Genomic DNA, 13202 nt, shown 5'->3' on the forward strand with positions numbered 1-13202 from the left:
GGAGTCGTGCGTCGACCCTGGCCATCTTGCAGCTGCATTAAGAATTGCCATTCGAGCATTGCAAATAAGCTCTACATTAATTGAATGGAAATTTTTCCTATTAACATACACATATTCATGTGCATGAGGTGCTCGTATGGCAACGTGAGTGCAATCTACTGCACCTAGGACATTGGGGAATCCTGTTTGGCACACAAAATCATCCATAACATGCTGCTGCTCCTCGGCAGTGTATGGGAACTTTATGTACCGAGTGGACAATCGGATGATGCCTTGAAGCACAGCTGGCATAAGTCTACTCACAGATGGCTGGGATATTCCTGATCGGTCACCAATCTCTCTTTGAAATGTTCCCGTGGCCAGGAACCCAAGCACGGAGAGCACCTGTACCTCGACAGGTATGGCCTGGTTGGAGTTGGTGCGTCTCTGTATATTAGGGCCTATCTGGGCACAAAGATGTAACAGTGCAGCTCTTGGCAAACGGTACCTGCTTATCAACCATTCGTCGCCATACGCAAAGAAATCTGCCCGATCTCTAAAAACGCGTTGTCTTCTCATTGCACGGTTTGCAATATCTTCAAGAAGCGCTAATGCTGCCATTCTGCCTCTTGCAAACTACTTCATCGTAGGCCATTTTATAGGCCATAGATGCACAGAAATTATTAACATGCGTGGACCCAAATTATTTAATAATGTGTAATTATTCTGTGGACAAAACAATGTGTGTGTGGTTATATTTTTTCTATTGACTATTATCAAAAGTACTATTCTAGAAACAACATAAATAATAATAATAATAATCATAATAATAATAATAGTAGTAGTAGTAATTATAAAAAATTTGGTTTCCAAAAGTGAGAATAAACTACGAATTCAAGTAAAATTCAGTCATCTTATAAAAAGTGAGCCATCCTACTTTTAAAATCATTTGCTATGACAACTAATAAAAAGTTTAGTATCACGAAATTCTTGCAAAACTTTAAAAGACATTATTGAAAAAAAAATTTGAATGTTTCATATCATAAAATAAATGATTACACAATTATGGTCTCCGGTCTGAAAAAACCTGCATGTGATTTGGCATTTATTTATATTTACACAGTTTACTAATGCTGCTCAAATGTGCCATTAATGTACTGACACAAAAATATATAGTGTATTTTATACAAATATAACTGATGTAAATGACAAAAACAAAGTTTAAGGCTGATGTCTCTATTCATTTTCACAGAAGCAAAGCAGCGGATATGAATAAAAGCAGTTAACAATGTTATTGAATAGAATATATTAAAACCGTTATTGCACGACATAGGCCTATTCTTATAGGCTACACAGACAAAACAGTCGGAGATGCGTTTATGCAGTTTTTTTTTTCTATTTTACGCATTAGTAGTAAATCAAGACTTCGCAAGTTCTCTTGTAAAATAAAATAATATAAAAACAGCATGGAATAAACTGTGTACAGAAAGCGAGTATAGACTATAAAGAACTCTCAACATTAGGCTACTAAAAAGGTCAGTTTAATATAGCAAAAACGCCCGTTAATAAAAAATCTGACTACACTGCACAATTGATCTCTTACACTGTATGAACGTTGCCGTGGATTTTAGCGTACGCACACTCTAAGATCAAATCTGTGCGTACGCACATTTTATAAATGAGGCACCAGATGTGGCGCACTGTGACTTCTGGCTTTTCCCAAAACTAAAATCACCTTAGAAAGGGAAGACATTTCAGACCGTAGATGAGATTCAGGAAAATACGACGAGGCAGCTGATGCCGATTCCAACAAAGGATTTTGCAGAGTGTTTTGAGCAGTGGAAGAGATGCTGGGAGAACCGTGTGAGGTCCCAAGGTGTCTACTTTGAAGGGGACTGAGGCATCATTGCATCGTTTTTCATATATGGCTGGATACTTTCGGGACAGACCTTGTATAAATCTTTCATCTCTTTCCAATTTGAAAAAAATGTATTGAAAACCTGGTTGAAAAGCATAGTTCCAACAAATCAGACTTTCTAGATACAGATTCAGGGCATTATTTTATATTCTTCACTAGCCTCTATGTTCTCAACGAGTTATGAATCACTGGGTTATAATTATATAATGCTTTATTCCTTTTCACCGGGTTATGGAGAATTACTGAAAGTGAAGTATACTTACATGAAGAAGGATATGAAGCCAAACAGGCATGTCTTGAATATGTGGAAAACAAAATCCTCCGGAATGAAAAAAAAAGTGAGCTGCTAAATAATATGGCTTAAACTAAGGAAGGCTGTATCCTCCTTCCCTTATGGTTTTACTGAGATGTTTCCTACTTACTGGTGACCGTTTACTTTCTAAAACTATTTTGAATAAAGTGGAGACTAGGAACTCTTTGCTTGCTTGTCGGGAGAGGGGCATTAATTCACATTTTTCCTACTTTACCTTGCAACCTGAGAAGGGCCCAAACACATTATTAGATTTAATAACGGAACAACAGATGAAAAGTAACACATCATCTGCATAGTTACAAGTAGTTAGCTCTAGTGTGGACTTTATATTCCAATTTAAGTACTTACTAACAATTGGTGCAACCCTAGTCCGGACAATCTGGACAAATCAGACAGAAGAGGATTCTCTTTTGCATTGCACTGCAAGTGCTGAAATGACAGTCACATTGCTCAGTAATAATAAAAAAAGACACAATAGCTAAATTCATTTAATAGAAAATGTTAAATTAGAACAAAGAGGGGCTTGATACTGAACAATCATATCAGTGTTTCATATTACCTAATTAAGAACATCACTAATATATAGTATTCACATAAGCAAAGGCCCGTTCATACCAAGAATGATAACGTCTCAGGTTACTTATGTAACCATGGTTCCCTGAGTAGGGAACGAGACACTGCGTCCTCTAGGTTTCCCATAGCGACCCCTAGAGGACGCAGTTCGAAGTTCCCATGAAAGGGAACTATAATGACTATACTGACATCCACACTAGTGGGTTATAACGTTCTGTTTACTATCAGTGCGCACTGCAGAGGGCGATTAAAGTTATTATTAAAACTTTATAGTTACAGTTATAGTCCTTGGTGTGACTGGGCCTTAATTGCAGTTCTAAAATTGTTAAATGTTAAAATGGCCTTAGTTAAACAAATGCCATTGATTACATTTCAGTTCACTGGGAGACAGAACCTGAAAGAAACATCTATTTAAACGTATGGCACACAAGAACAGTGTGGATATATTCCACATCAGATACATCATATCAAATTATATGCAAAGGGGAAATGCCACTGGGTTAAATTTCATTAGTTTAGCTGCGAGTCTGTTAGCGTTAACATTATCCAACATTTGAATAAAAATATACATATACTTTGGTACAACAAACAGGTTTGCTTCCCAATCAAATATACCTTTAGTGTACAATATACATATTTTGATAAAGTTTAAATACTATTTGGACTAATAAAAGTTTAAAGACTTCAAAAATATTTTGTGGTAACTTAAACCTGAATCGCTTTCTGTACATCGGTGCTGCTCTAGTCACATAAGGCAGTGTTACTGTTTTCATTTTAACATGTTCCCTTTAAAACCACACTTTCATACAAAAAAAGTCAGTCATGTATTTTAACCTGCAAATCTGCAATGTCATTAAGACAAAATATGGTACAAGCACCAAACCTCCCGAAGGCTGTTTACCTGCTGAAATGAATAAGTCAAAAACTACTACTTTCAAAATGCTTTGAAAAGTAGTTATGTTAAAGGAACCGTTCACTCAAAAAAAAAGAAAATTCTGTTATGTATTATTTGTTTTAACAGCTGGTCGCTATAACTTATTGCTGTATGAAAAGTATACTCAAAATGTCTCGCTTTAGCATAAGAGCGAGCAAAGGTTGACAGAATTGTCACTTTTTGGGTGAACTATCCCATTAATCTTTCTAGAAATGTTTTGAATCAGTGTAGTGTTTTGAAATGTATATTGCTTTAGGAATGATTCTCCTAAGTGCATTTCTTCTATCTGGGTCCATCATGTAAAGTTAATTGGGGTCACGCTTGGTCAAGTCCACAAATCATCCCCGAAATACAATTACAGGAAAACAAATATATATGCTGGTTGATTAGACGCTGGAATAAGAATAAACAAACAAACAAACAAATACAGATGACATCTAGACTGCCATTAGTCAGAAGACTGTGGTCCATAAATGTCTGTGTGGTCCATGTAAATAAAGATCAATGGAGGTTCCCACTTTTGTGTTCAAGAGTTCATCTCTGTTTTCCATCTGAATTATAAGGCAGAAGAAACCATGCTGCTATACGTAGATCTCTACCCTCCTGTTTTTGGGTCATCAAAAAATAAACCGCTCCATCCATGAGAATCTTTAATCCAGCATAGCATCTAGCTGATCGGCCAGGTCATCAAACATGTTCCCGATGTCATCCAGAATGTTCCCTGCAGACTTGACTACGTGAGAAACACTAAAAGAGACACAACAGGTTTAATTAGGAGTGATAAATTAGTGACAATTTAAAAACATGACATTTAATTGAATTAAATGGAAAACTTCTGAAAATCCCTCAATAAAAAGAAAATCATTTTTGTAGATTTATTCTTTTAAGTGTGAAAGCTGGTGGAGAGTGTCTCTCACCCCACGTTGTTGTTCTCCAGAGTTAGTTTTCTCTCCACAGCCTTCAGTGCTTCCTCCAGGGATGAGCTGGTCTTCTCCAGCCTCTGATGCTTCAGTGTTGACCCTTGAGCCCCGTCCATCAGAGCCTGGAGGCTTCCTGATATCACACCCGTGTTCTCTGGCGAGGGGGAGTATGGGACTGGAGACTGAGGTGCTGCAAAGGCAACACTCTGTACAACACTCAGTGTCACGCTGGAGCCGACAGCTGCAGACAGAACAAGAATCTCCGATAAATGCAAAAGGATGAAAAAAATGGAATAAATCCACTGCTTGTACTCTAACTTAGTAGCAAAATGTTGCTACCAATAGCTTTAATGTAATACATGCAATCTACCAAAGTATAGAATGTATTAATCAGAGCAGTATTTGTCTGAGATGAAAAAATTAAGATCAGTGCCCGGATGCATGAAAGTACTTAAGTAATTTTGACTTGGGGGTATCCCTGAGGGGAAAAAATCCCTGAGGCAAGGGATTTCTTTAAGAACGTTGCAACAAACGTCTTAACTGTCACCCTTACCTAAGTGTATATACTAAGTGTTGCATGGTAGTTTCTGGCAACATACAGCAGTGGGCGCTGCGGTTGCTATAGTTAGGCTACTACATCTCACAATAAACAGCACACAACGAAACAACAGTTGTACTAATACTTGCGTTATGGAGAATACCAAGAGCACAGAAAACAAAAAAACTAACCAAACTGGACTGCAGTGAGACGAAGGATTTACTGACGGTAAAACCGATACTCTCAATAACTGCGTATCAAAATAGGCACGATTTTAATGATTATTAAAATCGCGCCTATTTCAATCATTAAAAATGTGCCATGGTACTTCCTCCTCTTCAATTAACATAAAATCAGCCATCTGTTTGAGATGGCTGATCAGCCGTTTGAGTTTAAGATGAATTAAGGGGGTGTTTTGGTCCCTTAAATTTATTAAGGTGAAATGGTTACTAAGGACTTTGTAGTAATGCTTAAGGGAACACTTAAATAATTAAGGGAATACTTAATGACAGCCTTAAGGTTCCTTAAGTTGACCCTTAGTTGTTTTTCTTGCAACCCAAGTTTCACTAAAGGTTCCTTTAACCTTATAACTAAGGGATTTAGCTTAAGGGCTTTCATGCAACTTGGCACTGAAATACATTGCATCAAACCTGAATACAAAGCTAACTAACTTTATTAATAGGCTGTTTATTTGTAGGCTGTACCTGTTACAGGAGCAGGATCTGGTTTAGAGGCGTGCCGTGTTGAATTCAGGGGACTGGGAGGTTTGGGAGCAAGAGGTGGAGGTGCTTTCACTGGTTTGGCTGGAAGCTCCACACATGGCAGACTCATATCTGTTTCACTGATGCGGAGTTTCACCGTGTCCTGAGTCTCTAAAACTGATGTGCCATCTGGGCTGCTGTCAGACACTGTGTTTGACTGCTCTTTCTCTTTTGGCTTCTGCCGTCTCTTTACTGTGTCTGACTCTTTAAGGTTAAACTCTGGAACTTCAGGGGTTTTGGCCGGTTTGGCCTTCTCTGGTGACTCAGAAGTGGTCTCTGCCTTGAGAGGCCCGCCAACTTTGGGCCTCTGTTTGATAGTGAGGTTGAAAGTACTTAAGTAATTTTGACTTGGGGGTATCCGAGGGGAAAAAATCCCTGAGGCAAGGGATTTCTTTAAGAGCGTTGCAACAAACGTCTTAACTGTCACCCTTACCTAAGTGTATATACTAAGTGTTGCATGGTAGTTTCTGGCAACATACAGCAGTGGGCGCTGCGGTTGCTATAGTTAGGCTACTACATCTCACAATAAACAGCACACAACGAAACAACAGTTGTACTAATATTTGCGTTATGGAGAATACCAAGAGCACAGAAAACAAAAAAACGAACCAAACTGGACTGCAGTGAGACGAAGGATTTACTGACGGTAAAACCGATACTCTCAATAACTGCGTATCAAAATAGGCACGATTTTAATGATTATTAAAATCGCGCCTATTTCAATCATTAAAAATGTGCCATGGTACTTCCTCCTCTTCAATTAACATAAAATCAGCCATCTGTTTGAGATGGCTGATCAGCCGTTTGAGTTTAAGATGAATTAAGGGGGTGTTTTGGTCCCTTAAATTTATTAAGGTGAAATGGTTACTAAGGACTTTGTAGTAATGCTTAAGGGAACACTTAAATAATTAAGGGAATACTTAATGACAGCCTTAAGGTTCCTTAAGTTGACCCTTAGTTGTTTTTCTTGCAACCCAAGTTTCACTAAAGGTTCCTTTAACCTTATAACTAAGGGATTTAGCTTAAGGGCTTTCATGCAACTTGGCACTGAAATACATTGCATCAAACCTGAATACAAAGCTAACTAACTTTATTAATAGGCTGTTTATTTGTAGGCTGTACCTGTTACAGGAGCAGGATCTGGTTTAGAGGCGTGCCGTGTTGAATTCAGGGGACTGGGAGGTTTGGGAGCAAGAGGTGGAGGTGCTTTCACTGGTTTGGCTGGAAGCTCCACACATGGCAGACTCATATCTGTTTCACTGATGCGGAGTTTCACCGTGTCCTGAGTCTCTAAAACTGATGTGCCATCTGGGCTGCTGTCAGACACTGTGTTTGACTGCTCTTTCTCTTTTGGCTTCTGCCGTCTCTTTACTGTGTCTGACTCTTTAAGGTTAAACTCTGGAACTTCAGGGGTTTTGGCCGGTTTGGCCTTCTCTGGTGACTCAGAAGTGGTCTCTGCCTTGAGAGGCCCGCCAACTTTGGGCCTCTGTTTGATAGTGAGGTTGCCTTCCTCCGCAAAGGGGATGCACTCACTGGAGCTGTTCTGAGGTGAGGATGAGCTCTCCAGGCCTGAATCCTTCGTCCCATCCTCCTCTTCCGACTCGGACTTTACCGCTCTATCGGTATCTGCTTTGGCGAACACTGGGGTGGATTCGGTCTGACTCAGAGGTCTACTACGCCTGGACCCTTCGTTGGTACTGGAAACAGCTGTAGGGGTTTCCTGAAGGAGCTCCACCATAGGCGCAGGTAGGACTGTTTCTAATGCAGCTGCGATGCTCTTCACGGTCCCAGGTCTGCCATTCTCAACTCCTCCAGAAGGTGATGCTGGAGTGTCAGAGACAGTTTCAACACTAGTGCTGCTGCTGCTGACGGAGCTAAGGCGTTTAGGTGGTGGAGGAGGAGGCCCTTTACGCCGAGCCCTGATGGCGAAAGAGTGGCTTCGGCTGGCGGACTGCTCGGGGGCGGACTGAAGACGTGCCAGCTGGCCACGGGTAGGCTTGCGGCTCAGTGTGGCATACGAAGGCATGGCCATACTGGCCAGCTGAGCTGCTTCATCATCATCATCTTCATCTGGTTCACCGTCCGACAAAGCATACCGCACCATGTCCTAGCAAGCATGATACAACAAGGTGAGAATGTTGCATGTCCCTGCACAATCTCATGGTATATTTGATGCTGAATATACAGTAATTTGGAAAAGGACTTTAGACCAATCAGATTTATCTGTGGGAAAGACTACCCAAAATCATACCAGAAGACTAAAAATGAAAATGCCCTTGTCAAGGTCATGGCAAGTAAGAACAAAAACTGGAAGAGCTGCCCAGGGGAAATGTGACTGGCCTTCAATGTTGAAATGTGGTTTAAATAATAACATTTCTCATTTCAACATTGAAAAAAACATTGCTACAATGTTTAATGCCAAATGGTTGTGAAAAGGGTAACAAAATACTTATAAAAGATTGATGAACTTTAAACAAAGATCTGTACAAAGATATAATAAGTTGATATCAATTTCAAAGTTGATTTGATTTGTGAAATCAAAGCAAAATTCAATTTAACTAAATTACAGAATTCAGGTTTACTAAACCCACAAGTCTATTTGCCTTGAGCAAATGGGCATAACAACAGCTAAATCACCCTGGCTTCATTTTGCATATGGATGGAGGGTGAAGTGTATACAGGGTTTCCACACTTTTTGACCCATGTATCTCATTAATTATTTGTGGCTTTGTCAATCGTTAATGACCAAAGGATGAAGGTTTTTAAACAATCATTCAAATTCTGTTCTAATAATGATTCATCCGAACCAGTGTGAACCTACTTATTTAAAATAATAAATTCAAAAGAATGATTTTCTTACATATCATGCTTGCTTTAGTTTGAAAGCAGGTTTAGTTGTACACAAGAGCAATATTTAGCCAACAAAAATTTTCAAGTCCCTCTGGTTCTACCCGCCCTCCTCCGAGCGGGATTCAAGATTTCCGGCATGGGAGGCAGGCATGTTAACAAGACTACAGCCTTTAGCGTCAGTCTCTAGTGCACCTCTTGAGATCAGGGGAGTGAGTTCTACCTTCATAGCCCTTACAAGCCGGCCTCCATTACACTCACCACTTAAACTTCACTCCCATCCGGGTCACGGCACCAATTTAACCCCTCCAGCTCTACTGCTCCATGTGGGATTTGAGCCGGCGTTTCTGACATGGGAAGCAGGTGCGCTAACAAGGATGCTAAAGACCACAGCCACTAGCGTCATTAGCTAGTGCGCCTGGTTTTCCATAGCTCTTACTATCTGGCCTCCGTTACAATAACAAGAACACACAATTTTTAAATTTCCAATTATTCCTAGCTTTTCTTTGGTTTTGTTAACCCTATAACTACAACCACCACAGTGTACTTTAATTCAGTGTTTCTTTTAAACTCACCTAGTTTGGTGATGCCAATCTCCTGCAAGTCTTCCCATGTGAGATCTCGGACAATGTTTATCGAGTCATAGCCATTCTCTGAGAGTTTCTTATTATACTGTGGCAGACCTATGGCGCTCAGCCACTCCCCAAGATCCTGCTAAGAGATAAGCTTTTAATTGTGAGTGAACTGAAGACAACACCATAGACACACGTATATGCATACTATAGCGTGTAGTGACTTACCGGTATGTACTCTGGGAGCCATTCTGGAATGCTGAGGTTGCCGATCTCAAGAGAAATCTTCTTACGGTGTCCTGGTTTAGTCACACCAATAGCCGTGAGATCCTGAAAAATGGTATAATACTTAATCAAAATCTCTATCTGCAGCAACAAGAATGAGTGGCACTTCTTAAAGCAACCAAACACTGGCGCTCTGATCGTACCTCTGGGGTCATTCTGCTGATGGTAGGTACATCATAGCCAGCGTTGAGGAAATTAGCAGTGTACTGCTCCAACTGAAACTCACTAAGCCACTGATAGATGGCCTCAGCATCCTGACAATGATAAAAGACATGAAGATATACGACATGACAGGTAGCAAACAGAATGCAGGATACAACTGCTGTTGTATAACACTTTTTATAAAATGTGGCTTCTCTATTTGTATTATGTTTTTTTTTGTTGTATATAATTATATGATATATTTTATATAATCTCATTTTTGGGCTTAATTAAGAGTTGTATGTTCTTATACTCACATTTATTATTAGTGTACTTGTATACTAATGGTATAATGGTGTGGTATAATTATATAATCAACATTTTGATGTCAGTATTTTCATAAAGTTTTAATACAACTTACAACAACAATACAAAATTAATTTGCCATATCAAAATATGATCACGTCTATCTAAGCCTTAACTGTAATAGTGTTTTCTGACCTTGCCCTCCAGCAGCTGTTGAGGATGCACAAACTGTTGAGAGAAACCCTGCTCTCCTGGCCTCTGTGTGGGCAGCACAGGTTTGCGAGGAACTCCTTCAAAACAACACCACACATACTCATGTTAATACATGAGAGCATTTTCAATGTCTTTGAATTAGCTAGTGTTTTGCCAGTTTTAAGTTGATGTATGAAGTCCGTTATAACTCAAGTTCACACAGGTGTCCTATCAGAGGAACTTGGTTTGATATTTTGTTATCCATTGCAGTAACTTTCATACATTTTATGTGTCCAAATACTGTCACCGTAAGCTGTAACCGTAAACAGATACAAACAGTAAATATGGCACAGGTAACTCTTTACCTGTGGATGTGTCTGGAAGTTTGTTATGATCTGGCTGTAGTAAATCCACAACAGAGGGCGTTGCCTGTTTAAAATGAAATGAAAGTCAGAAGAAACCTTAGCTATAAAACTTTAGTTCACATAGGAACGACAAATGTTTGCCTGAAGCTAAAAAAGTTTAACTAAAATAACAGGAAACAGGTCCATTATGGTCTGGTGAAGAGTTGTGGACTTCGAAACATTGCAAAGTTGGAATTTAAGGAACTGTTTTTTTTTTATTGTTTTTTGGAGCTGTGATTTGCCGAATTTTCTTCTACATGTCAGGTATGAATCCTTGGATTTAATTGAAACATTATAGCTAGTAGTATAAAAATGTCTTAAATGAGACAAAACACAAATTCTTTATACATGGAACAAAACATTTTACCTGCTAAAATAGCAACATTAGCACTTCAAGATGATCACCAGAATGTTCTAAACCAAAATGTACCATTTCAATCTAATTTCTCTTTATTCAAATTAAGACATTTCGTTATCGTTCACTACCTCTAAAAGCACCCGTCATAAGACCATGACTTAATACTTCATAAAGGTTCAAATTTTTAATAACATCATCATTAGAAAAATGTTTATCTACTACAGAAACAGACATGGAAATCACATTTTCCCTGGTATTTCTAAATGGGAACTCTTTAAGTTGTATTTCTTACAAAGCATCATGCCTGTGAATGAACACAATGAATGGTTACCTTGCTGGTGTCAGGGCTGGTGGTGTGTTGCTGTGGTCCATTGGGGGCGCTGTTGCTTTCTGTGCTCTGGCCACTGCCTGCACTGCGGGTGCTGCCCACACTGCCAGTGCTGCCCACACTGTTCCTGTCCCCAGCTGCGAGAGAGATAGAGGTGTTAGTCCAGTGAGTCAATGCAATCATAACATGACCGCGATTATGCCATCACTGCAGCCGTCTGCACTGCCATGCCAGTGTGCCACCCCACAGCTGTGAGGACACTGTACCCACTGTGCCAAGGGGCTGGATTTAAACTCAAGCAGCAGGCAGGATGGGGTAGGGGTAGCAGGGCAAAGCCACAGGCATGTGGTGATGGGGTTTACAGATGACAGCACACAACCTACAGTACGTTCTGCTACGGTAGCGAGAGGGTTCGCAGTACGCTAACATCTGGAGACGGACACACCAACTGGGTCTGTGTGGTGTCCCGACAGGCCAGCCAATCAGAGGGTCTGTCTGCAGCAGGGAGAGGGTGACAGCCAGTAGGGGGCGCAGGGGAGTGCAGCGGTTCTTACCAGCGCAGGAGTTCCGCAAAACCCACACGTCCTCCATGCTGGGGGTCATGTGCTGGGACAGACTGCTGGGAGGCCCACCTAGCGGACACAAACACTTTTTGGGCCATTGGCCTCAGTCTTGTGGGCGGATAATGTAAGGGTGTGTGCATCACAAATCAGGGGATTCAGATGAGTGTGCACCACTGCATGGTGTTTATATGCAAAGACAGTGTTTCGCACAGAAGAACCATGAGCCCACCCAGGGTCCATAATCAACCGTTTGCCCCAACTGCCAATGACTAATAATATAATTCTAAATCTTTTGGTTTACACAGGGTTCCCACGCTTCTTGAAAGTACTTGAATATCAGACGCATGGATTCGAGGCCTGGAAAGTACTTGAAGTCATGATTTATTTGTATTGGTGTGTGATGTTAAAGCGTGTGTTTGTGCAGGTATAAGTTAGTGGAGCTGGCGTTCTACCTGACCATGGGCTTCTTTCCTGCGCTGGTGGTGACATCAATGGTGAGTCTATGAGCTCAACTTAATCTGATCTATGTGCTTCTAAAGGCCAAGTACTAATTAGCAGACCCCTAATTAACCTGACCATTTAAAGCTGGTGTAGGAGGAGTCATTGCAGAGGACGGAGAACGGATTGTAGTCAGGGTTCCCACGCTTCTTGAAAGTACTTGAATTTCAGACATATGGATTCAAGGCCTGGAAAGTACTTGAAAACAAATATAAGTCCTTGAAAGTGCTTGAATTAAATTTTAAATAAATTTTGTTTATTAGAATGGTGCTATTTCAAAAATTGTCCTATATGCGCTGTCAAAGACAAAACTGCGCTAATGATTGGGGGTTGAGATAGGGTAGCAGGAGAAAAAAACTTAGCGTGAGCTGATGTGCAGTCCTGCATGAACCTATGGAAAAGCAGTGCATTTGCGAATGAAAATTACTGCGTGCAACTTTGAAAAAAAATATTTAGGAGCACCAGTGCGACTGACCCGATCAGCATATTTGTGTTTGCGCTCAGGGGAGCTTCAAAGGTTTCTAACTTATTTACAACGTGTTTTTGCTGCATTGAGTAATGTATCACAGACAAATCTGTTGATTCCTTGATCACAATGTTAATCATTATAATGGAGAGATCGCGATGAGTGAGTGACAGCTTTTAATGATTATTAAGGGAGTTTGCAAATGTGATATGTGATAATTATGATACTGATTTAATACAACAGTTCATTAAAAAAGAAATTAATAAGTGACTTGCATTGTCTGACTACAACACTATAGCCGGCTTT

The 13202-nt window shown here is 40.2% G+C and overlaps 1 protein-coding gene across 1 annotated transcript in view; it reads right to left on the reverse strand.

Annotated features, from left to right (window-relative positions):
• Positions 1 to 2899: 2899 nt before the first annotated feature.
• Positions 2900 to 13202, reverse strand: part of caskin2 (CASK interacting protein 2) — a 73977-nt gene continuing 63674 nt past the window's right edge. Inside the window, exons 13-24 of the mRNA XM_016457093.1 lie at positions 11924 to 12001; positions 11373 to 11506; positions 10645 to 10708; positions 10283 to 10377; positions 9784 to 9894; positions 9584 to 9685; positions 9284 to 9497; positions 9102 to 9163; positions 7059 to 8043; positions 5880 to 6311; positions 4635 to 4878; positions 2900 to 4464 (exon numbers count right to left, since the gene is read on the reverse strand). Of these exons, the coding sequence (XP_016312579.1) occupies positions 4368 to 4464; positions 4635 to 4878; positions 5880 to 6311; positions 7059 to 8043; positions 9102 to 9163; positions 9284 to 9497; positions 9584 to 9685; positions 9784 to 9894; positions 10283 to 10377; positions 10645 to 10708; positions 11373 to 11506; positions 11924 to 12001 (2618 nt within the window). The 3' untranslated portion in view covers positions 2900 to 4367. The remainder of the gene's footprint in view (positions 4465 to 4634; positions 4879 to 5879; positions 6312 to 7058; positions 8044 to 9101; positions 9164 to 9283; positions 9498 to 9583; positions 9686 to 9783; positions 9895 to 10282; positions 10378 to 10644; positions 10709 to 11372; positions 11507 to 11923; positions 12002 to 13202) is intronic.

Source organism: Sinocyclocheilus anshuiensis, unplaced genomic scaffold (genome assembly GCF_001515605.1).
Source record: "Sinocyclocheilus anshuiensis isolate Anshui unplaced genomic scaffold, SAMN03320099.WGS_v1.1 scaffold229, whole genome shotgun sequence".
Taxonomy (NCBI): Eukaryota; Metazoa; Chordata; class Actinopteri; order Cypriniformes; family Cyprinidae; genus Sinocyclocheilus; species Sinocyclocheilus anshuiensis.